Here is a 27,613-nt window from a genome sequence, read left to right on the forward strand (position 1 = left end):
TCTAGGCTAGGACACCTTTGACATTAACACAAAGACTCACTGAATGTCTGGCGTATTGTGTTAGATAACATCACATCCATCTTATCTTGCCCAGACGTCTACACCTATATAGCCGCACATATTGAAACTATAAAATATAAATATTTATAAAGAACTTGCACGTGAATCACAAGATATACTCTGTACGTGGAAAACTCGGTTATCTGAACATATTTGACTTTCACTACTTTAATAATATTACATGGGACGCTTAGAAGTTTCTAGGAACTGAATAATTTACTTATGTGGATAAAATATTTGTAAATAACTCTCCACCAGCCTATATATGTATATATAGCTACAGTATAGATAAAATGCATATATTATACAACAAAATTATTGTGAATAATAAATACTTTGATAATAATAAATGGTTTTTCGAATTAATGCACACATATTTATTCCGAAAATGTAGGTACTGCAATGGATTTTTATATCGCTAAATCTATTTGTTGTTACAAAAAACTGTATTACCCGGTTAAGTTAAAAATGATCTGTTAACTGTCATATAATTTGCGGTTGGGTACTAACCTAACTTTGTAGGGATAATTCTATTATGCACTAGTGTATAATATTATTATGCACGCGAATGTTATAGTTCGGTTTATGGCCCGATAAACGATGTTATAAGGCTCACTTTACGAGCAAGTGTGTTGAAAAATCATTCATGTATAATCGTGTGTTAATCCTCCGATCTATCTATCCCATAGTTTCTCAACCATATTTTGCTCACCGCCACTTTCACTTTGAGGATATGTTTTTTTCTAGAGTATTTTCATGTATTTTTTTGCCTTTTTAGACTATATTTTTTAATCTACCCACGCCCCATCTGCGCCATCTCAATGCCCCCTAATTTTCTCTAGGTCTTCTACTGCCCCCCCGAAAGTCTGAAACGTTCACAAGGGGGCGTTATCGCCCACGTTGAGAACCTATGATCTATCCTCTATAGTCTATTGTATACCGTGTTACTGTTTCGTTTAATTCGAGTCTTATTTCGTTTTATTTCGTATATTTATCGAGGTATTGTATCTGAAAATAACACATCTTACAATGTCAAAAAGTTTTCAAACACAAAAGTTGTCAAAAATGTAGCAATTATTATTATTAAATTAATTACGTAGGAAACTTCAATTGCATAATGCTCATTCGTTCGTTTTTGAAGGTATGCTTCTTTAAACGCGTTATGAAAATATGATGAGAGGGATATTTTAAGATGCGCGCGCATCACTGTAATACAAACATAACAGAGTGAAGTTGGTTCCTAAAATTTTCTTCGTCCATTATTAGGATAGGCAAAGGGTTCAAGCCCGTACACCCGTAGTCGTTATTTAATAATTAATTGTCAAAGCCATCGTTGCAAGATTTTTATAATATTGTTCTTTCTACAAACATAGAATAGCATGAGGAATAATTAATTTTAAGGATTTTTGCTTTGTTAGGCCAAAGAAGTACACACACACTTTTTTATATATGATTTTTATTAAAGCGGGCTGAAGTCAATATATTTAGGCTAATCGAATTTCACTCAACAATATTTTTTATTGTTTTGATGTGGAACAATTTATTGGGCTGTAAGCTTTATGTGAACCTAGCTTAGTATTATAAACAAACTCAAAAAAACAATTAAACATCAAATACCAATATTTTTTTGCTATTGTGGGCTTAAAATAGTTTTATAGAAGAGTGCTAGCTTTTATAAGTACCATCAACGTTATCGGAGAAATAATAAGTGTTTTATCTCTAATGTGCAATAATTAATACCATTCTTAACAACCGTATATAAACGACTCTTTAAGTCTCCGATAAGTCAGTCATTTTTTACAAGACCGTCTAAATGTCCAATCATTTGCATCAAAACAAATATGAATCCGATTCATTTCTGTGGTTAGAACACGAATTAATTAAAATACGAAGTAATATTGTAATAAAAAATCTAAACGAAGTAATTGCCAATTTATGTGTAGTTGTATATTATATACTTATCTCTCTTTTACATCATTTCTGTACCCGACTTTTTTGCTGCCAGTATTTTTAGTAAACTTCCTCGTAGTGATGGTTTTAACTACATAAACTTAGTTTTGTTTATATTATGCCAAAGAATATGTAACATTACAAGTATTATGCATTGTTTTAGTGTAATAGTTATTTATCCAACTGCTGTGTATTAAAACATGAATGTGGGTTTGTCACACAGAAACAATTATTTATTTTAGTAGTAATTTACATTGCAGCGTTTAAAATATCTGGCGAAGTGCTGTCAAAACTTGAATCGCTCATATTTGTAAACAAAACAATGAAATGATCGCACGGTAGTGTGCAACGCGCGTAAACGAAAATCTTCTTTTTTGAAATTCATACAGATAGCACGCATCGAGCAATAAGAATGTGGCTATCTGTTGAAACTCTTTGCGCATAAAGGGATCGAAAAAAAAAAGAAGTGTTGTTATGAAATTCAGTACAACGTTACAACACTCGTTTAGATGGTGTAATGCTTATTAGGACATTGGGTGTTTTAATGTTGGCAATAAGCTAACTGTTTCAGAATCTTTAATAGAGGACTTAAAGCATGGGTATGCTGTAGATAAATTAACTATTTACACTTATTAACCTATTGTAATATGTTTTACTCATATTAATATCATATTGATGATGATTCGACGTCAAATTTATTAAATGCTTTTGTTTTTAAGTACTGTATCTTCCATAGCGTGTTCAACTGACCTCCACAGCTTATGAGCTGGGCATTATCACCTATAAAAATTGTAGTTAACTGATCATTTGGTATTCGCCACGTCCGCGTCTGTGGTGTTTGTATGTGTTCACTTGCGGTTTAATGTACTTGTGTTCTTGGAAGTGATTATAAGAATAAATAGTAGTTAAAAAAACTAAAAAACACGCTTTTTGTAGAAAGCCGAACAAAAAATATATATTTTTTAATTTAAAATTAACACCATTCCTGCCTTATAGACGATAGATGAATATTACGTAAATTAACAAAAACCTTATTTTGCAAATTGAAAAATGGAATAATTTTATCAACTTGATATATTGTCATCGGTCCTCGATAAATCTACGAAGTTTGAACGAAATCTGGCCGTTTAAAGTGCGTCGAAATCACGCCCAAATGAGTCGGTTACAAAGAAACATAAAATCGTTATTTGTAGACAAATTGTAATCAATTGACTACCTCTGACATTCAATGATATAATGAGTTTCAATAATATATCAAAAGCTTCTTTGTTCATATTTAATTATTATGAGATAAACAAAAAAAAAGTGTGGTATTCGTAAGCACACACACACACACAGTTAACGTAAGACCGCTGTCTCACGCTTGAGATAGTGGCAAAATTTTCCATATTTATTTATGAAGGACTAGAAAATAGGAACTTATCCAGCGAGCTAAGCAAAACACAGTAATGCTTACTGACACATTACTGCTTCACGGCAAAAATAGGCGCTGTTGTGGTACCCATAATCTAGCCGGCATTGTGTGCAAAGGAGCCTCCCACTGGTAAAATGTATGGTCGTGTTTAATATCAAAAAATTGGATACTTCTCGTTTGATTAGTAACTTACTTTCGATATCATTTTTTTTATATCTGTAATAGTTACACACACATAATGATTACAACCTGTAAATAGGTTTTGGTGCTGCAATATTTTCATAAGATTAACAGTCGTACAACAGTTATATGCCAAGATGAATTAATATTGATATTACATGTACAATTATTAATTGTGATGGTCTCATTAAATCGCCATTCAACATGAATATTGTAATATTTACGAGGCAACATGTATCATTTGGAGCTTTAGAATAACGGTAGTAAGTAACGTAGTTGTAAGGAACGTCAGTTAATAAAAAATATAAAGATGCTAAATTAAATTAGTGTTTAATTGAAACATGAAAACGCTAAATTTTTGTTAAGTTTAAATAAAACATGGGTTGTCTAATTATAAGGTTACTGATACTTAAGAGGGCGCCTTCCGGTCGCGAATTTACAAAGGCTATATACGCTATTTGAGTCATGAGTCAGACTTTATTAGTAGTAATAATATAATAGAAATAATCTATCTCAGTAAAAAATTGACTCAAAGTGATTAGGTTTCCGCCTTGAAATTGTCAAAGAAAATACACAGACTAAATGTAGTACGAGATAATACATTTCACTCAAATAGATAAGCTTTTGTCGCGATATTTATTAACATTAAGTACGTTCAAAACCAGGTCCCAAAAACAAATTTAGACTGTTAATCACAACGCCGAGCGTAGCGTGCCGCGGCAGCAATTCGGTTGTTCAGCCCTTGTTCACAAGAAGATTTGATGCTCATTTCACATATTTTTGGGGATGAGCGACGTAACAGTCAGACACAATTTCTACATAGAAGCTAAAGATCGGTAAATATCGGTATGAAATTAAATAGCATTTGTTGCTGTAATTTAAGAATGAATTTATCTAACAAAATCTATGCGATTTCGGTGAATCCCTATACAATAATAGATTAGGGTTTCGTCAAGTTTTTGGCAAACAAAAGCTAAGTCAGTTCAGTTTGCACTTTCATTGTAATGATTATAGCATTTGTAAATAGGCCTCCCAATCTGTCTATCGTTAACGCGAATATAGTCGAAAAGCATGTTGTTTCATTTAACGCATACCACCTCTTGACGACAAGCAAGAGAAAGCGATAAAATTGAATGAAAAAAAGTGTGCAGAAATTCCATAAAACTTCTTCATGGTGGGGGATCAGTGACCATCAGATGAACGTTTTAAACAAGGAGCTTGGCGTCACTGTATATAAATGTTTATTCAATTAATTAAGATAAAATATTGGTGGTGAAATCCAACCTGAAATCTGTTTTCCAAAGCAGACACGTATAAAGATCGAACCACTATAGGAAGGATCTGTAAGGCCTGAGTAAAATAGAAATAATACATATATATGAGTACGTATCATACAAATATTACGAATCGTAAATAAACAAACACACTTCATTTAATAGAACGATTTGGCCAACTGTCGTGGTAATAGATTTTAATGGCGAAAGCCACGCTATATTTAGTTTTGGCATCTCTCGCGGCTCTACACCATACACACGTAAGGGAATGTTACAAGTTCTTAATTATGTTGTCGTAAATCTTCTTATCATAATAGCAACATATTATATATTTCCTTGTTTATCACTATTAAATACAAGTTAGCAAAAGGATCACTCATATGAACTTTTACGATGTGCACTTTACATTACTAGAGGTCGCCCATAGGTCGTAGATATTCGACAAGAAATTCATAAAAAAATTAAGATACAGCGTTAGCACATATTATCACAACTTTATTTCTTTTAGTTTTCTATATTACTGTATGGAATCACACAACACAACTCTTCGTAAAATTCTCCGAAATAAATGCGGTGGAATAGTCTAGAATATCTCCGACGATTCGAGCAATTGGTTCAAGCGGACTTCATGTTGCAATATCTTACTTCATAATTTTTACATATACAATATTTTTTTAAACTTAGGAGTCTAATCATACTTATGAGTGAATATAATTTTCATGATGAAAAAAGGAATCTGAAAATGATATATCCATTAAAAGGTAGTCAAGGAAGTGTTCCAAAAAGACTTAATAATCGAGACTAATAGGTAGGTACATGCCGAGCTAAATAAGTTATAATGATAACCCACGTGTATTGAAACCAATAAATTGATACATTAATGGGTGATTTGTTATTTTATAAACACATTGTAGAGAACATACACATTCTAAAAATAATCACGGAGTCACAATGTACTTAAGTCGCACTGGGATATGAGCAATTATAATTTAGATTGCGAAATTATATATTCAAACGTTTGTCAACAAAACATACGATAATGTCGACGATTTATTGCTTATACCGATAATTATATGAAACTGTTTACCATCGAATGCTAGAGCGGATAGTTGTGAAGTACTTCGTTAAGTCGTATATCTTACGATAAACCTTAATATCAACATGTCGACTCAGGGTATGTTATCTTTCTAGGGTTAAATTCGAGAAATGGAAAGATTTACGTTCATTGTGCGTACACAGTACACAGGCATATCAGATAACAGCTTGTAGGAATGTTATAAGCATCTGAAAGATACTTAATGCGAGTGGTATCGCCAATTACTTAACGCATGCGGGCGTGGCACATGATTCCCGCTTCGTTATTTTGGCACGATCATGTGAACAGAGTAAACATACTAGTTAGTGACTCTAGGTATATCATTTCATAAGGGATCTTATTATCTTTAAGATCAATATCAAACAGAAAATAATAGTTTCATAAATAATTTTATCCTATCCAGACCTCCAAGTCCATACTCTTTATCTTTTTTTTTTTATGGAATAGGAGGACAAACGAGCGTACGGGTCACCTGGTGTTAAGTGATCACCGCCGCCCACATTCCACTATAATATAAAAATATCTTTTTTTATGTTTTTTTATTTGTAGAATACAAAAAATTACTTACAGCTAGGTTATTAACAAGTAGGTACATAATTAAGTACTGAAAGATAATTACAAATTTTCACTTTTAGTTATAAAAATAAGATTAAAAATTAAAACAAAAGAATTAAACAAAAGTCGTCAGGAAAGTAACACTTAAATAAAATAAATTATGTTTATCACACGTATGTTATTAAATAATTGTTTATAATGAAAAAAAGGTATAGCTTAGTTTTGCTTATTTACGCACGTTTAAAAAATGTAACATTTAAACGTTTCTTTAGACCATGTACTGGCGTATTAAATAAGTCAACATCTGTCATAAGTCTTATATGGAAAACTTCCCCAATTCTACATTTCTAGATTAAAGAAACGAGACACTGTATTAGTTTATGTTTGCTGAGATAGATACATCATTTGACACTTTCAATTCAATAAATAATGATCTGTGTTGGATATAGTCGACGACCTGTATAGCCAAGTGGTTAGCGATCCTACCTACTAAGCTAGAGGTCCCGGGTTCTAATCCCGGTAGGTGCAAGCATTTATATGATGAATATGGATGTTTGTTTCCGAGTCATGGATGTTTAAGTGTATTCACGTATGTTTATATGACTTTATGTATGTTTAAGTAAGTATATTGTAACAAATAAATATATCATTATCTTGTAACCCATAACACAGGCTTAAAACTTGGGGCAAGATAATTTGTGCAAAAAATGTGTAAATATTATTATATAAATTAGGACTTATTCATACATCTTTCAACTACAAAATTACACAAAGCCACTCCGTGTGTATGAGCGACTAAGTTCAGTTTCCACACTATGACGTCACCACGGCTTAGCGCACAATCGCAAGCGTTTTGAATAACAATAAAATGACGACAACTTTCAATTGCTAATAAATATAAAACTTATTCATTAGCGTTCCGTAACAAACAAGTTTCAATCATCTAAAAACCTTTTGTCTATCCTATTTATTTCTATCCTCTGGTTTGAATATAATTAAATTTAAATGTACTTACTGTTCTCGAAAGTAACATAGTTCCACATTATAGTTCACTCAGTGTTCTTGGTAAACCCAGAAACGTGGCACTACAATTGCGCTCGTCACCTTGAAACATAAGATGATAAGTCTCATTTGCTCCTCTATAATTTAGCCGGCATCCTTTGCATAGGAGCATCCCACTGGTAAAATCCCTGCTTGATTTTTAAAAGCTTATTTCTAAGATGTTAAAATTTTCTATAGAAATGTTAGGAAAGTCAAAATATATTTACTTACGCTACTTATACATAAAATTAAGTTTATATTATTATTCTATAAATGTTTTTTCCAACAATGTTAAACTGAGCATTAAGACCAAAAACTTATTTTTATGTCATCTATTCAAAATGAAGGTTTAATCAACAAGGGGATCGATCACAGACATTATATGAACCTAAGTAACAGGCTGAATTATAAGTAAACTGAACGCGAGCCAAAAAATTGACAAAACAGTTCAAATAATGCACGAATAGTTATGATTTCCGACTTCGTTCGCAATCGTTGAACGCCAGAGGTCGTGGGTCCGAGTCCCGCATCGTTCATAAAATTTTGTTTTTCAAATTTTATTTGTGTACTAATCCTAGAAGTGAAGGTTATCAACATTACAATTTGTTACGGAAACAGCTCAAACCCCGGTTTTGTGGATGTCCATTACCTCAACACTTCCGATCACATCTCTTGCCCGTTTGCCCTGTCATAATCATCGATACAGCGAGCATTCAATCTTTTCTGTTTTGCTATTTAGTGTTTCAGCGCACGCGATGATTCAGTCCCTAAATTCAGATTCAATTACATGTTTGGAAATGGATCACGAACAACTCGCAATTCATTTTGGTAACAAGAAACATTTTACAACCAAGAACTGTTTTGCTTAGATCGCGTAATGAAGGTATCGCAGTTACAAAATATTTATTGATTTGTATACTTACTTGAAGATCTGCTTTCAATACTCTCACTGTGTTCATAATAAACGCGAATTAAAGTTAATCCAAATTTAAAACTTTTCGGCCTTACAAATAAGCTTCATATAAAGTTATAACTGATGATAAACAAAGAAAATACAAGACAAGCAAAACGTTTACATTGTCGTTGACAACACTGTCAATACAATGATAATTCTGAAGTTTTCCTAATGACAAGCTGCCTTGCAAATAAACGGGGGAACCGTTATGCGTCCGAACAAATCATTCGTAAGCAAAATGTTTATTTGTAAACATTTTACATATTCTTGGTTTATGCCTTGTTATAACGTTATGCCAAATTTATGTGTAAGGCCGCTTATCTTTGTCTTAATTTTGTCACTATAGAATTACATGATAGGGGGAAGTAATATTAAACTTACACTACTATTACTAGACAGTTAAAAGTTCATTAATTAAAATTTGTCAAAACGTGTTTTAAATATTTACTTATAATTAACTATTATGTTAACTAATTGGTGCTTACAACTAACTAGTAATATGACAGGTGATTGAAAATTGTTTCAACATAATTATGTTTTTTTACTAGAATATTGGGTTTTTCTTGTTATCTTATGGTGCACTGCACTGTAATAGGCGGGGCGTATCACTTACCAGATAGTATTAATATTTTTCGTCACATTTTTTCATAAAAAAACACTATTGTTTGATATTTTTTTCAAATACTTAATTCCAACGGTTTAATTTGCAAGTATTTAGATTGTATTTTCAATAACCGATTATGCCGGTCATACGGATGGCCAATTTGGCTTCGTGGAAACAGGAAGTCATCAATAGAGCGACACGATCTTCAAGCCGGCCCACATTCACGCGATCTTCAAGACTCTCAGGCTACACAATGGATAAAGCTCTCATCCCTGCTATGGTGCGCCCCAGTGTATCTCGATCCGATTGACCACGTGCAACGTAGAGTCGTACATGATTTATCGGGAATCCAGTACTCTGTGAACAGTTCAATTGCTTGGCTACAATTAAAAAAGTAGCTTTATTGTGTGTCTTCTACCTGTAAGTGATACACCCCGCCTATTACAGTGCAGTGCACCATAAGATAACATGAAAAACCCAATATTCTAGTAAAAAAAACATAATTATGTTGAAACAATTTTCAATCACCTGTCATATTACTAGTTAGTTGTAAGCACCAATTAGTTAACATAATAGTTACTTATAAGTAAATATTTAAAACACGTTTTGACAAATTTTAATTAATGAACTTTTAACTGTCTAGTAATAGTAGTGTAAGTTTAATATTACTTCTCCCTATCAGAGTCAAACTCGCCCATGAAGGGTTCCGTAGCAGCAAGTAACAGAATATAAAAGTTCTTGTAGTTCGTTGTAACTTTGATCGATGTTTTAATAATAGAGTATATTTTTCAATGAAGTTATTGATAATACGATTTATGAAGTATTAAAAAAACTACTTATTAGATCTCGTTCAAATCAATTTTCAGTGGAAGTAATGTACATCATATATTTTTTTTAGCTTTATCATTCTCTCATTTTAGAAGTTACAGCGAGGGGACACTCTCCTACGCAAACTATTCAGTATAGAAATATAGAAACCTCAGTATCATTTTTGAAGACCTATCTATAGATATATTTATAAATATATCCATATACACGTAAAATAAATTGAGTTTCAGTTTTAAGTAACTATGGGGAACCCCCAAAACCTATTGTTTTTTTTCTATTTTTGTGTCAAAATTTTAATGCGGTTCACAGAATACACCTACTTAACAAGTTTCAACAGTTTAGTTCTTACAGTTTCAGAAAAAAAAGTCTGTGACAAACGGACAGACAGATATGACGAATCTATAAGGGTTCCGTTTTTTCCATTTGGCTAGGGAACTCTAAAAAAGACCGGCTTGACGTAAGTACATACATAAATGAATATAACAAGACCACTTTATGGAATGTACAATGAGGATACAGACCTGATGGTACCACTCGAAGTGGCTATGTAGGTTTATAAACCTTCTTCAAATTTGAAGCAGTTTCTGCAGTTGCTGCAAGACTAAAAGGGTTTAATCCTGCCACGAACACAGCCATATTCTGGTGGATGGCTCGGGGGACGGTTTCAAGGTTTCAACAGTAACCTATGCAAATCACTTGGCGTTGCGTAGAGACTTTAGTAGAGGGAGTGTTCCGAAGAGCTGTTTAGCCTGAATCCTGCCGCCGAATTCCACCTTCGCACGACACGCCACAAGTTACGATATCATCCCCACCATATGGATGTGTGGCGGTCCTCCACAGTGCGGTTTTCAAGTAGCTTTCTTCCACGTACTACAACGCTGTGGAATGAGCTTCCTTGTGCGGTGTTTCAAGGACGATACGACATGGGTACCTTTAAAAAAAGCGCGTACACCTTCCTTAAAGGCCGGCAACGCTCTTTTGATTCCTCTGGTGTTGCAAGAGAATATGGGCGGCGGTAATCACTTAACACCAGGTGACCCGTACGCTCGTTTGTCCTCCTATTCCATAAAAAAAATATATAACGGTTACGTATTCGTAACTTATTCGTAATAAGTAACAAATAAATCACATCATAGTTTTCTTGTTAGTTTAGTATGAATCCTGTCTAGTTCTCGCTGTAGTCTACATGCTTAAGACACCCATGGACTAACGTTATCTAAATTTTCTTTACTCTCCGGGTTCGAACTGGGAATATTTTGACATAAATCAAAATCTGTGATGATAACTACGATGGAAATATATTAAATAATTTTATATGCAGTAAGCTATCAATACCTTAACTATTATTGACTTTGCCATTACGCTGTATATACACTACTTTTGTATTAGTTTACTTGACAGTGACTTTCTTCTTATCTTATCTATCTTATTTATTATATTTCTATTATATATATATAATGAAAATAGTATTTGTTTAAGGCTCAATCACGCCCATACCACTGGTCGTTAAGACATGAATCTACCACTATTCGATGCGAAATTTATCCTAGATGGTTTATGGCTACTTATTTTTCGAATTTCAACATTCCTTCATTAATTTTCCCATTTTTTTTTAATCTTTTAAAATTCGCCTGGCTGGTTTATTTATAATATATGTATATCTCATGCATGCACATATTATTTATTTATAATATGTGCATGCATGAGATTCCTAATTAATTTAAGCTTAAAACGATACCTTCGCTAGAAACGTATGACTATCGAAATTTAAAAGAACTTTTAAAAACGTTTGTGTGGTAAAGGTTAGTATAGCATAAAGGATTTTCTTAATGATGCCACATACTGGGAATGAAGCGGACACCCTCAGGCTCTTTGATTATAAATGTTTGTTGTACGATATTACATTGTAATCCATATTTTTATTAAAAAAAGGCCCACTGTATTTCTTGCGCCCGTTCTTTTCAGGTCTGAGGCAGTCTATTTTGAATGGGTGGATTTTATCCTATTTTGAATAAAAATATTTGAATTTATATTGCAAAACAGACGGATAATTGAGTAATAATTCGCAGTGAAACTCCCCGAGAGCAGCGATGCAGGGCGGAGAAGCAGCGACGGGATCAGATGAATCAGTCGATATCTCAACTGGCTTCTATTCTACCGGCCGTCAGTAAGCCACGACGCAAGATGGATAAGACCAGCGTGCTGCGAATGGCGGCACATTATATACGATCAAACCAGTACGGTAAGTTTAAGCATAAGATATACACCTCTTTGTTGTTCGTATGACTGCCGACACTTCTTTTCAAAGGAATCTGGAATAACTTAATATAAAGATCTAGGCTTCAGTCTTTTTCAATTCAACGGCTATCAATGTACGTAAGTACCAGTACGTATGTAAAATCAATTCCGTCTACTTGAGTATTTATAAACCATTTAACAATCGATCAACACAAAATAACACCGCTTAATTGAAGAAGAACAAATACATTTATTTAGACACACACAAATAATAAGAATTAAGGAACAAAAAAATATAAAAAACGTGTGGTGTTTAATAAGGGAGCCACACAGCATGTGTTCCAATATAAATGTGTTGCAACGCTGATCTTCTGTGACACATGACCTCAAGGGCACCTCGCCTGAATCGAATAATTGCTATACTAACTAAACTTGAAAACAGGAACAAAAATTAATAAAACGTAATTATAATTAAAACAAAATAATACCTAATAATGACAAATAATTAAATAAAACGAAACAAAAAGCTCCAGTCTCTTTTAACAGATATCCTGTCTATATATATATATTATTTTCCACGTATATAGTCACTCATCACGATATCTCTGGAACCGTTAGAGTTAAAGACCTGAAATTTGGTACGTATATATTTTTCACCGAGTAGAGGTCAGCTAAGAATGGATTTTACAAAATTCCACCCCTAAGAGGGGTTGCGGGGGCGTTAATTATTTCCAATATTTGTTTTGTATGGACATATTTTCTATGAGAGAATGTATTGACGCAAGGTTTGACAGTTCTGCTGTGAAACAATTTCATTACAACAACATTATTTACAGAACAACGTCTGTCGGGTCAGCTAGTTTTTAATAATATTACAGACAAAACATATTATTGTTATTATGAAAATATATGAACATCAATCACAGAACAGCTTTGTTTTTCATACTGACATCGATGACTTTAGATAACTGTTGAATTTGGACATAATATAGTGACTATAGGGAGCCACTATTTAAATTTCGATTTCAACTGGATAAACAGTTAGCAATTGAACAATTAATCGTGGAAATTTCCAAACAAATGATAAACATAAATAAATATATCTTGGATGAAATGGAATATTACTTGAAACGATTAATTATAATAGGTTATGTGTCTTATCTACTTTTCGTAAACAGTGCCATTTGTTGTAAATTATTACTGTAGCTACAAAATTTAATTGTCATTGATTTATGTAGGACGTATATTGATAATTATACTTTGTAATGTAATTATTTATTTGGACAATAAACTCCAGATATAATAACATTGTTATTATAATTAGTACATAAAATACGACTATTTTATAAATGATGAATGCGTACATCAGTACGCAATAAAGACGTTACAAATATTTATTTATTTAAGGATCTTATACTTGTTAGAACGAAAATTTTATTTTCACAGGTTTTGTCCTACGTCTCTTCAGTACTTCTAAGTTACCTCCTGGCACTATAAGGCTTTATTGAACCTTGTTTTAGTGACAAATATGCAGACATGAAATAATTATATATGCAGAATTTAGATGCCTTATCATGCATCTTCGTATCGAAAATCTAAGGCTAAGCCATTTTCCCGAGTCCAAAATCGTTAACCAATGGGAGGCTCCTTTGCACAGGATGCCGGCTAGATTATGGGTACCACAACGGCGACTATTTCTGCCGTGAAACAGTAATGAGTAAGCATTACTGTGTTTCGGTCTGAAGGGCGCCGTAGCTAGTGAAATTACTGGGCAAATGATACTTAACATTTTGTCTCAAGGTGAAGAGCGCAATTCTAGTGCCGCTCAGAATTCTTGGGTTTTTCGAGAATTCCAAGCGGCACTGCATTGTAAAGGGGAAAGCGTATCAATTACTATCAGCTGAACATCCTGCTCGTCTCGTCCCTTATTATCTTCTCGTCTTATTATTATAGTATATCTTATATCTCTTCCTTATTATTTAAAAAAAAACGAGACTTTTTTAAGGATAGAACTAGATCCTTAAAAATTTACCATTTCATACGCCCTGCCTGTAACCTTCCCTGGATGTGTTTAACCAATTTCTTGTAAAATACATTTATTTCTACATTGCATGAAGTGTACATTTTTTTTCTAGTTTGTCAACAAAAACAAACGACATCGTATTTCACAAACATCAATAAAATATGGACGTTAATTGTAGGGCTGTGTATGCAACTATTCAGTCTTTTACTACAACTGTAACGGGGCGTGGTCCAAAGAGCAATATTACCAAGAAAATTTGGTGCCAAGTCATTCCCAGGCTATTTCCTGTCACGAACTATGAAACTGTAGACAGTACCTTTAATAACCCTGCTTAAATTCTAAGATATTCTTCTGTTATTGAACAAGAGTTTCGGCGGCTGTTAGAGAGCCATGCATGCACTTGTGTCAAATAATATAACTACATTATATATATTGTATTAGTGTAATCCGCAGATAAGCTTCACGGATCTATTCAATTATATTGTTAGCAGTGTGATACGCACATTTCTTGATGTGTATCATATTGCGCTTCAGTTTGAGAATTACTTACTCGTTTCTCTACATTCCAATGTATAATTATAAATATTATAATAGATATATATGTATATGAATATAGAGCAATTTGTAGCAATACAAACTGCATATTTTATTGCTTAATATGAAATAAACTTCTGTAATAACCGAATATAAACAGAACTTCCTTTATTATTATTACTTCAATTATTCTTGGGAAGTTTACTAACACTACTAATTTACACTGCTGTCGATAATCTGTTCAATATTTACAACACAAAGATGTGTAAGCAAAAAGGAATGCAATTCAATTACCACTTAAGTATGAACCACCTTAAGTTTGTATCAATAAAACTTTATACAAATAAAAATCAAAACCATTTATTTTTACAATATTATATATATCTATATATAAATAAATATTATAGTTTGATCTCATTGTTAGTAAAACTTATAATTTATTTAATTTGTTTCAAATATTATGTTACCTTACAAATTTTCATTATCTACAAACACCCCAGCTTGTTTAACAGCCTGTTCCAGTTATGCATGATTTTTTGCTGTTTTTCACCTGTTTGTGCCTGTGGTTCGTTGAATATAATCCTCCCATCGAGTCAGTGGTCTTTCACGGCTCCCTTTTCTGTTGATCCTCTCCACAAAGTTATACGTAACTTGTACGAAAAGGCCACCTTAGGTTTGTGAATCATTTTTAAGTGCAACAATTTCATTTAGTTTTACATAATACGTCAGTATTCATCCCCACCATGTGCTTTAACTTAAGATTTACTGCTTCGTCTGGGATAGTATTATTTACCGTCAATATGTGTTTTACCCTTACCCGTATCTTCGGATCGTGAAGTAAAAAGGTATTATATCTTAACGAAATTTATGTGGCACAGTGAAAATACCTAATAATAGTCGCTTTCCCCCCATCGTGAACAATTACTTTTAGTCTGACCCACCGAACGATTTTTTAATTCTATTAATATTTTTATTTGCATTACTTTGACACTTTTGGAATGCTGCCCTATATTGAAGAATACACACGTCGGCAAAGCTCGGCAGGTGTTTTTAAAGATAAAATTGCAATACGTAAAATATTTACCACCTGTCAAAGCCTGGTGGCGAACGGCCCATTCTCAATGTGTTTACAATATAACCTTTGCAACACAAACGTTCTTGAAGCGTATACTTCGCTTAACGAAAGATTAACTCGACCAAGTCAAGTGGACAAAATAAGATAATATAACCTTCTGATATTATTATTTTTATAATCACAATTATTATAATTGGAAAATTAATTTAATTCGTCCAACTTTAATTATTAACTAGTCTGTGCATTAAATTATTGGAGTAATAATGCAAAAACAACAGTAAATATATCTTATTTAAATCTTTACGAAGTTATTAATATAATATAAAGTTATTATACGTTACACTTTGACTTATTTCTATTTAACTAGTTAAAATTGTATTGAAAATTATCTTAATGCATGCTTTGTAGATTTCTAAGGATTTTATTTTCAAGTAAGGTATATTTCGAAAATATAAATTTATATAATTAACAGAAATGAATAAGGGCCACTATTAAGTACAGTATAGCTAGTAAGTTTAGATTTATGCAGATATCGTATCGTATTTATGGAGATATTTTTAATGTAAGCAATATTTTGTATATATACTCTTAACATTAATTTTGCTTGATTGTTACCACATCCCAAATAAATTTGTTTTTATAAATAACAATTAAAAATAATATGTTGTTCAAACTATTTCTAATAGATGAAATAAAAGTTATTGATGCATTGTTATTTAGCTCGCAAGCCAAAGAACGATTTACCTACGTACCTGATGCATATTTATGATCCAAGTAGGTGTTGTAGAATCCTTAGGGAGGTCGCACACTGAATAGTATTGGCTTGTTCTTAACAAACATTTTTTTGAGTGATTCCATTTACAGAATTATTAGTATTAATATATTTTAAATATAATATTGATAGTTATAATATGACATATAATTACAATATGTACTAGCGTATAGACAAACAATGCGTGCGAGAGAGAAGGACATCTATAACGGACATACATCATGATAGAATGGGTAAGCGAATGTACTTTTAATAAAAACAGATTTTTATTGGTAGGTCATAAATAGTCGGCCACGCTAGGCATTAGATCCTTAGTATTTGGAATATTGAAACCTAACCTAACCTAACTAGCTAACGCAGACATTGGTCAACAAACCAAAACTGGTCCAAATTATGAGGCTGTTAGGTCTTCTAGGACTTAGGACGCTAGCATATTCCAAGTATATGGTTATGGCTCCCATCATATGGCTACTCTTAATCCCTAATACCACGTCACAGCATCACCAATCGATAAAAAATATATTTTTGTTACATCAGGATTTTAGTTGTGCACACAGAAGTCGTGCAAGATATTGTATAATTTATTAAAAAATAAATAATTAAAACAAAACTGTATATTTTATTAAAAGAGCACAAAAAAAGAATGTTGGGAGAGTTTCTTGCGCGGTTTATTCTCTCTCAGAGTGCCATTTATTTTCGAAACGGTGGGAAAAACTGACATCAAAAAGAATTCTAGAGGAAACAATTAGAGAATATAAATACATGAATTTCTGTTATTTTCAATAGAGGTACAGTATTGAATTTTATTAGCCAAGATGTAGAAGGAAAAACTTTTGTAGAATCATATATTATTCGACTCACTTCTAAAATATTATATAAAATTTACAGTGCAAATTTGGAAAAACCATAGCATATCAGTGCAGTTGCAGGTGAGAAGCCATAATGTGGCCCATTAATTTTTGAAGATCTAATGATAAGAGGATTAGAAAGTGTGTATAATACACTGAATAACCATAGGAGAGTAAAAATCTGCAGGTGCAAGTGTTGTTTTAAAGTTACCATAGTTGAGAACTGAAAAAGTTATATTAATTAATGTCTTTACAGAGTAATCATCTACACAAATTGGTATCTTCTGTGTGTTACATTTATTTTTATAAATTATTGAAATTTTAGAATATACGAGAATGCATTCTGTCCTTCTGTCTGACTATTTTTTATTTCAACTTAAATTTGTAGTCTAGTAAAATATAAGTAATATTGAAAAATTAGTACACATTATTAATTTTACATTTATTTTATCGAACGTCCAGTGTTAGTTCACCTTTAGAAAATAGTGCACCTTACTTACTCCTTCATCGCAGCAATAACGTTGTAATGGTATTGTTTACGTTTTACTTACATTACATTAATGCCAAGTATTTAAAATATTTTATTTATTGAGAGGAATTTTATTAACGTCCACATATCTCGAATGTTCTACAAATGACTGGTATGAGTTACGTACTGTAACGCTGACGTAACTGCATACTCTGGTTTGAATGTTTATTTATTCTAGTAGATGTTAAGAGCTAATTTTAAAGTCTAAAATATTTGCTAAATCGATAAATGTTAAACCATCCGCAGTTGATTCAATTGCTGTATTAGTCTGATTCCGCATCACGTTACATCATTGCCGTCGTGTCGGTTGAAGATAGCGTAGTATAGGTGTCGCTTTATTGTTATGTTGAACAATATTTAATACTTTTTAATACCCATGCCAAGTAGTACGTATGGGTTTTTGGAACCCCAATATTCACAGATTTGCTTTGTCAACAATAATAAACAAGCTAAATAAACTCTTTAGATCTAGGTTGTGCGTCATTATGAGAATCGCATAATTAGCAATTTATTATTATATAAGATCAAAATATTGTTACATATTACCTTATTAGTAACTGTTTTGTTACTCTGAATATTTAAAATATATTTTTAAAGTGATTCGCTGTTGGTTCCTTTAATAATTGTGCATTACTGTGAGTTTCTGGACTTGCCGTTTGTAATACAATGATTTATAAAACAATTACGGTGTTGGACAATGGAGAACTCCAATAATGTTATGGTTTTGTGTCCTTTTGTAACTCCGCTATTTTTGTGTGTGCGATTTGAAAATTATAGACTGTTGTTTAACCTTGAATTTGTTGCTGTGAGCCTGAAAGAATAAGCCAATCAGCAAAATGGTTCCTTCTTAAGACTTGCATAAGAAAAATAAGAAAAGTTGAAGCATTTAATGGTGGCTCCTGTTTTCGTCAAAACCAAAGGACAACCAGAAGACTACAGAAAGCATAAAACGTCGTCGCAGCAAAGTCATCCTTCAGAACGCCAACGCGAGCTCGGATTCCGTTAAGGTAACGATCAGTTTTTTAACGTATACAGAACTACTGCCGTCAAGCTAAGCACTTTTGAATCGTCTCTAAAGGACGTCAAATGCTGTTTCCTTCAGAAATGGCGTTTGAGTGAGGTCTGAGTTCCGCACTACGTAGGTAACACTGAAAATGTTACGAACTGGCCAGTTAGAAACTATTGCTAATGAAATCTTTTTTTGAATTTAAATTTTAGAACTCTTTGGTAACCTAATGTAGAGTATATTGCATTCATTTGTCATTTGTTTTTGTGAATTGGGGGCAAATCTAAAACTCTTGTTACACGTGAAAATAAACCTAGCGCGAGAAAATTTTTGGACAATGATTTATTACGACTTTCGTTGTGGGCTTAACCAGCAACAAAGCTATGATAGTCTGCAATTAGCATTTCTTAATGAAGCCCTATCTCGTGCCACTTTTTACAATTGGTTTAACGAGTTTAAGCGTGGACGTAGCAATCTCAATGATGATCCGCGTGAGAGACGTCCTTTAACAGCGACTACTGAAGATAATATCAGTGCTGTGCGACGCATGATAGAAGAAGATAAGAGAGTGACCTAAGAGCAGATACGGGTAAGCCTAGACATAGGTATGAGTCAAGATCAAACAATATTACACGAACAATTAGACGTCAGGAAGCTTTGTCAGAAATACCTTCGCATGGACTGGTGTCGCCATATGTTAGATAAGTTCAAAGGCGGTGACTCAAATGCTGTATTTGACATCGTCACAGGTGATAAAAGCTGGATATATTGCTAGGAACCCGAAACCAAAAGACAATCAGCTCAGTGGGTGTTTCTTTTCGAGGATCGGCCAACTATAGGTAAAGAAAGGAAGAAGTCAAGGAAAAAAGATGTTTGCCTCATTATCTGGTCGGAAGGGTCATTTTGCTACAGTTGTGCTAGAAGATGGAAGGACAGTTACTGCAGACTGGTACGTCAATAGCTGTTTGCCTGTTGTCTTGGAAAAAATTTGACAGAAGCGCCCTCGAAGCAGGATCCTCCCTCACGACGCAAACGGACTGCTGAATATTTGACTATGGCAGGTGTCGAGATAATGAGTCATCCGCCATTCAGTGCTTAAATCTATGTATAATAACTTATCATTGTACAACCGGCAAGCACGTCTTATGAATGCGTTTTCTACGTAGTTTGTGCGACTGCGAGGTATTACAAAAAGAAGCTTGCTTCGGCAAAATCGTTCGCGACTTTGAGATACTCTAAAAGACAGTGAGTGCAATAATGGTAAGGAATCGATAATATTATTTATAATTTTAAAAATAATTGATATAATATCAGTGCAATTTCGACGGCAACTTAATGAGCATATTTCATGCCTTTTCAGTGATGTGTCATAATCCATATATAAGTGACCTGTACGATAATCGAGAGCTCTTAATATTTTTTCTGGACCCTTTTAATTTTATTTGCATAGGTATTAAAAAATTGATTCCAAACAGAACTATCAAACTCGAGATGACTGCGAACATAACTATTAAACAGCACCATGTTCGTTAAAGCTCTCTTAAAGGGATTTCCTCCCCGAAGTATGAAACCTTAATGTTTAAAACCTTTATTTATAATGTTGTCTATATGAGGTACAAAAGTGACTTTAGAATCCATAATTACACCTAGATCACGAATTTGATTTTTGAAAAAGTTTGAAAAAGGATGAACTTTTTGAAAAAGTTTGTATTGAAATTATATGGGTTCTTTTTTTCTGCTAAAACTTATAACAAAACACATATCGGTATTCAAAAATATGCTATTTTGATTACAAAATGTCTCAAAATTACTAACGGCCGTTCCCAATATTCAGTCTATCTCTTACTTGAGATAATCGTAACTATCGTTGACTTTTCTTTCCCAATAAACTTATCGACAGTAATTCACCTTATCCGTGCACGCTGTCTGTCAATGGGACGACGTATAGCTTACCAGCGATAAAAAGTTTGTATGGGAATTGCAATTCACGCGTCCCAATATAAGGCGATAAGAATGACTTATCGGGTATATTGGGACATCTTCAGATTATTGATAGCTAATTACTGACAGTAGCAGGTAGTTATTTATCTCTATCTGTAGATAGTATATTGAGAACGGCCGTTAAATGACTGACTAAAGATTTTTGTGTCATCGGCATTTAAAAGTAGATTGGAACGGTTGTTGAGTTCTTCAAGTATCGAGACGTTTGTGCGGCGTTGTGTAGTAGTATGGGAAACACTAGAGATCTCACTAACTGGACTTTAGTAGCTTTGGTGATATTCCTGTCCCGCCATATCCTCGTCAACTTCTGCATTGCAGATCTGGTTATAGCAATTCGCCTTCTAATTTCGTCTTCCGAGCCACCAGTATTAGCGACAAGTGATCCTAAGTATATGTATGACTGTACAACCTCGCAATTAACAATGTCGACTATATCTGGTGCATTGTTTTGACTTTGATCGACAATCATCATTTTTGTTTTCTGACGGTTTATTTTAAAGTCATACTGGAGGCTGGTTCACTCGATACGATGTAATAATTAAGCAATGTTTTCCTTACTTGTCGCTATTAACTTGGTGTCGTCGGCATATCGGAGATTGGATATGTTTTTGCCGCCAATTGGTACGCCATTTGTCCAGTCTTCTAGAGATATCCTTATTAGGTGCTCCGTACCGACAAAATGCCGCGCCTACCACGTGGGCGTGACATTGTCCACCTTGACTGAAGTTGAACCATGTTCATGAAGGGCTCTGAGGATATGCTGCAAGTGCTCGGGCACTCCCATCTCTATGAGGGTCTTCCATACTTGTGTTCATTTAACAGGATCAAATGCCTTTTGGAAATCAACAAAACATATGAAAGTCGGTCTGTTGAATTCCTTTGTTTTCTCGAGTACAATATACTATTTTAGCTAGAACTGACAGCTATATGCATTGATACAGGTGATACACTGTGGTCATAATACAGGTAGTATCATAGAGATATATATGCATAGAACGGTTAAATGCATATTTTTCATACAAAAACCTAGACGTGAAACATAGTATTGTCAAGCCGTAGTGTTATAGCTAAGAAACAACAGAGGGCGTTCATGATCATATTGACACAATAATCTAGAACAGTCTATGAAAACTAAGTGCAAGATGAAGGTCACATAAGAGATTAATCAGTTAATAAATTATTGACTTTATTTTATTTTCGCTTTGTTCGCTCTGTATTATTATAATATACAATATTGGTTGCTATGAGATAAAATAACAGTAACACATCAGATATCACAGATGCGACAGACGTTACTCATGCAATATTCCACAGCTGCATATTATTATGTAAGTGTAAAACTTAAACAAGTTACAATCTTGTTGATCTAAATGTCTGCATCTTGCTTGCATTCCAATAGCTCTGCGTTATTCATAATATGATTGTAGAATATTATATTCATGCATATGTGCTATAATTGAATATTAGGTATATTAATCTGTAATGATTTTAATCTATACATTTTGTAATCAGAGTATGGTGGTTTGGGATGATGGTCATGCAGAGAGGGTTGCTGACTTTTTAATTTACAGAGATGGAATCACATGAATATAAATATTGGGAAATGATGAACTAGGTACACTCCACAATGTAATCGAAGATATTTTAATGATGGTGTGAAAGATATGATGCTAATGGAAGGCTGCAGGGAGACAGGAGTGACTGTATGTTTTAATTAAATATTTAAAAGAACATATTATTATTTGTGCATGCTTATCGCAAATACTGCTGAACCCGATTTGTTAGTCAAAATGCTAATAAATAATTTTCTCTGGTTCATCCAAGCAAACATACGAACAGTTTAAAATACACCAATCAGTTATTACTCGTACACTTTTAAAAATGTTTTTAAAAGTTTATTACTAGTTTGAGGCGACTCTTTAGTTTGCATGTAGCTTTATCATCGCTGAATAATTTACCGCGTTAGATTTTAGCATTCATTCAGTAAATGCATTACTTTCTTAAGTAAACATTATATTTTCCTTTCAGTTTTCGGTGACAGTTTGGAAGAGTCACACACCAATCGATTCAGCGAGGGCTTCATGAGGATGTTATTAAACACCACAAAGGGATTTCTCCTCGGGGTAACCTATAGAGGAATTGTAGTGGTTGTTTCGCCGAACGTCCAACAATATACTGGATACAATGAGGTATTATGGAGTTTCAGTAGTATATAATATTGTGGAGGACGAGCGAAGATGAAGTTTACCTTAGTGTAAGGCCCTTTTCATATGTCCCGGTTGCCGGGTAGCCGGCGCCGACTGTCCGGCAACACATTCAGCTTTCAAACGACCCGATTTTGTATCCAGTGGCCCGTCGACGTTAATACAGTTGCGTAGTGGCTACCCATTTAATTTTCAATCTTCTCTTAAAAGAAAGTCAATAAATTATTGGGTTCATCCGATTAACATGAAAAGAGAACACTGTGGAGCATTCAACACTTTATTTCTTGACCTACTGAATGATGAAAATAGGTTTTTCACGTACTTTAGGGTGTCAAAATGCTCTTTTAATCAATAACATCACAGTTTGATAAAACATTTACAGCGTTTCTACATATGACTAGATACATCTCCAATAATTATAATAATACATTTGTAATTTTGTGCCGGCTATCCGACAGCCGGGACGTATGAAAAGGCACTAAGTGGTTAGACCTGCCCATGCGGTCTCACGCACTGATAGAGGTATTACGGAAGCGTTGCCGATCATATATGTGTAATCTCTACGGCTTGAAGTGTTGACGTGCCAAAAGTTTTCATTTATTGTGATTTTTTTTAAATGGTTTACTTATCGCGAACGATAAAAATTAATTTCTCTATATCAATAAAATCTAAATTTATATTAGGAACTCATTTACATAAAAAGTCACTCATGTGAGGCAGTAAATTAAATATAATATAATAAAGATAAGTATGATAAACTACATAATAAACCATGGCATCAGCTTTGATTTTGAAAAGATTCAAAATCTTCTGGACGGATATTCATGGAGTAGGCAAGCACCAATTTACGAAAAGATCTTGAGATAACTTTTAATTTTTTTTTATAGTAATTTATTGAGGCCGATTTTTACAAAGATACCATTATTTCTCCTGTTTTGACATGAATACGTTTGTAAATTTACTTCAATACTATTATATATAAAGGAAGGAGGCAATCTAGAAAAATGCGAATAACATTATTAGGGGACATAGTTTAGTGTCGTAGCTACATATATATTATACATATTAAAATTTTAATTATACCATTCGACAAAATAATAATAACGTAAAGTGAGGATTGTGAAGTATAACGCCCAGAGGAAAAGTTTTTCCATTTAGTCAAATATCTTTTGACTTGGGGTCCTATTTCATCGTTGATGTGTCTTGAAGATCTATCGATTAATTTTATGAAAAGGAATGATACATAGATAGTAAAAAAATAAAGGGTGTTATCATAAAAAAAAATTGGCTTATTCGTGTCAATGTAATACTAGTAATCAAAATATACAGATCGTATGCAGATCGAAAGGATAAATTTAATGATGCTCATAAATACCAAAGTTATTATAAAATGAAGTGGGAACATACAATAATGAACGCATTTGAGCGCCCGAACGACCGCGTCCGTACATATACCTAGTAGGTACTGGTACAGCGGGAGATTCTGTCCCGACCATCTTTAGTTGGGTCCATATTGCGTGCAGGTTTGGCAGATCACACCAATCATCCCGCTCGGAGGAGCCAGAAGTTAGAGATTTGCCTGTTGGTCGCCCGCACTCCTGTATATTTTCTGTCCTGTATGTTTGTGCCTGGGCACGCTCCATAACTTTATAAGTGAAGGTTATTAACTTATTAGTAAGAAGGCATAGAGACGTGAACTTATGAAGTACGTTACAGAAGGTAGGGTAGTGGCAAGACCTGGTTGGACCAGACCAGCCACGTGACTCGTTGTGCGCTGCCTTGCCAGTTCATCTGTTGTATACCTTGTTAACCACTACGTATCTTAAGCCATTGTTGAGGCATTACCTTAAATATTAAATAGGCAAGAACCCTTACGTTATAGTAATTCACTTTCCTACCTCTAAGAGCTGCTTTAATTCACTGATTTTTTAATTGCTTTACATAGGTGGATATGCTTGGACGCCACATTTTCCAGTTCGTCCACAGTGATGACTGCGAGCACTTGAAAACCCAACTAATGCCTCCACTAGAGTTCCTGGGACAATATGGTGAATTGTTGGTACCAGACGACGCTGAAGGTGTGAGAAAAATATCTGAAGCATTGAACCAGACGAAGCGACAATTTGTTATACGGTAAATTAGTATTTTTATGGTATATTTTATATTATACTTTATTGCACGAGTTAAGAGACAAAATAAGGAAAAGGTTTTATTCGGTTTGCTGCGACATAGAAAAAGTTGACTCACAACAGTCAACCCTCATGCAAAGAAAGAGAGGCACACCGAAGATGATGGTGCATTTAAAAGATTAAACGACCAATTCTTGTTAATACATTATAAACAGCATGACTGGTGGGACCCTAAAGCTCGACGTCATGTATTTACATTATACATATTTTATATATACACATCTTTATATATATAATTCTTGTGTGCGTGTGTATGTCACTGAACTCCTCCTAGACGGCTGGACCGATTCTAATGAAACTTTCTGTGTGTATTCAGGTGGATTCGAGAATGGTTTAGATTCACAATTGAACTACCTCCTAAACGGCTGGACCGATTTTGATGATATTTTTGTGTGTTCCAGTGAATTTGTGATTGGTGTGTGTCTTTAGGTGGATTCGAGAATGGTTTAGATTCACAATTGAACTACCTCCTAAACGACTGAACCGATTTTGATGATTTTTTTGTGCGTTCCAGTGAATTTGAGATTGGTTTAGATTCTCAATTCCGTGCATATAATATAATTCTCCTGCTCATGTGTATGTTAGTGAAGTCCTCCTAACGGCTGGACCTATATTTCAAATTTTAGACGTGTGTACAGGGCAACGTCTGTCGGGTCCACTAGTTATATATACAAATATTTTGAAGAAAAAACATTTATTGACTATGTCGTATTAAAATTACCCGAAAACCCGGACCCTTGGTTACACGATGATCGCGGGGCGCGGAAGTGGAAAGGGGCAAGGCAGACGCAAGGAACCTGTTGGTGCTTGAGCTTTACTAACGAAACAATCACGTCGTGTGGTGATGTTGTCACGTTTCCCTTATTTATAGGGAGATAATATATTTAATAATTAAATACGTAATTCTATTAAATAATTACAACGAGAGTCGAGTAGCGAGTAATCTCCGTATTATATATAAGTGTTCACTAGTTATCAGACTTCACACACAGCTCTTGGCATACCTAGAAGGTCACCAGTTGATCAACGACCGACAGTACGGCTTTCGCCGTGGTTGGTCGGCAGGCGATCATCTGGTATAGCTAACACATAGATGTTGACGTGGACCTCCAGCTTCTTCACTGGGCGTAGCAAACAAGTTGTTGTCAATGGTTACTCGAACCCGAAGCCCGTGAACGCTGGAGTGCCCCAAGGCTGAGTGCTATCTCCGACACTGATTTTTCTGGATATCAGTGATATGTTGGATACCTCCAACATACATTGCTATGCAGACGACAGCACTGGTGATGCCGTATACACGGGCCACCATAGTATTGCTGTCATCTCTGGTATGACGCCACAAATTATCATATCATCTCCACCATCTTGATGTATAGCGGTCCTACCCGGTGCGGTTTTCAAGGAGCTTTCTTCCACGTACTACAAAGCTGTGGAATGAGCTTCCTTGTGCCGTGTTTGCTCTGGTGTTGCAAGAGAATGTGGGCGGCGGTGGTCACTTTACACCAGGCGACCCGTACGCTCGTTTGTCCTTCTTTTTCCATAAAAAAAAAGGTGCAGACTAAGAAAGGCGACATTTAATTAACATGTATTTGTCTTTTTCAGGTTTAGGAAACCAAACACCAACCGTTGTGAGCCAACGCAGTATCTCACATGTCACGTTCAAGGTTCTTTTAGAAAGTCAGACAAAGCCAACCTGAGAAATAGTGGGTTCCATCCGTGCATAAGACGAGCTCGGTTCAAAGGCGAGAGAACGATGTCCAGTGGGAACGATGTTGTAAGTAAGAACAATAATCAAGCTTTTTTTAAATCTGTTGCTTGATGTCTGCTGTTGCGACCAACCTCGTCCACTATATTATGACTTCGATCACAAATTATACCAGAGTTATTAATACCAGGTAACTACCAGAAATATGGCCGTAATATGTAATGATGTATTAAATAGGACGTGTTTTTATGGGATGTTGCTTGACCTCGCCCAATAAATCGCACTACCGCTTAGGTATCAAGGAAAAACAAATAATCCTACATGGCATTGTAATTACGCTTCTCACTTTGAGACATAAGATGTTAGGTTTCATTTCAGCGCCCTTCAAACCGAAATATATTTGTACATTACTGCTTCACTGTAGAAAATGGCGCTGCTGTGGTATCCACCTGGACGGCATCCTGAGCTAAGAAGCTTCAGAAACCAAGAAGTAAGGTCTTACGGTCTTAGGTCACGACAATGAACACTTTGC

General features: G+C 34.2%; 1 protein-coding gene across 1 annotated transcript in view; it reads left to right on the forward strand.

The window, feature by feature from the left end:
• Nucleotides 1-27,613, forward strand: part of LOC126978721 (uncharacterized) — a 95,941-nt gene that overhangs the window by 12,279 nt on the left and 56,049 nt on the right. Inside the window, exons 2-5 of the mRNA XM_050827745.1 lie at nucleotides 12,027-12,199; nucleotides 23,012-23,172; nucleotides 25,133-25,320; nucleotides 26,979-27,150. Coding sequence (XP_050683702.1) covers nucleotides 12,027-12,199; nucleotides 23,012-23,172; nucleotides 25,133-25,320; nucleotides 26,979-27,150 — 694 coding nt within the window. The remainder of the gene's footprint in view (nucleotides 1-12,026; nucleotides 12,200-23,011; nucleotides 23,173-25,132; nucleotides 25,321-26,978; nucleotides 27,151-27,613) is intronic.

This window comes from Leptidea sinapis, chromosome Z (assembly GCF_905404315.1).
Source record: "Leptidea sinapis chromosome Z, ilLepSina1.1, whole genome shotgun sequence".
NCBI lineage: Eukaryota > Metazoa > Arthropoda > Insecta > Lepidoptera > Pieridae > Leptidea > Leptidea sinapis.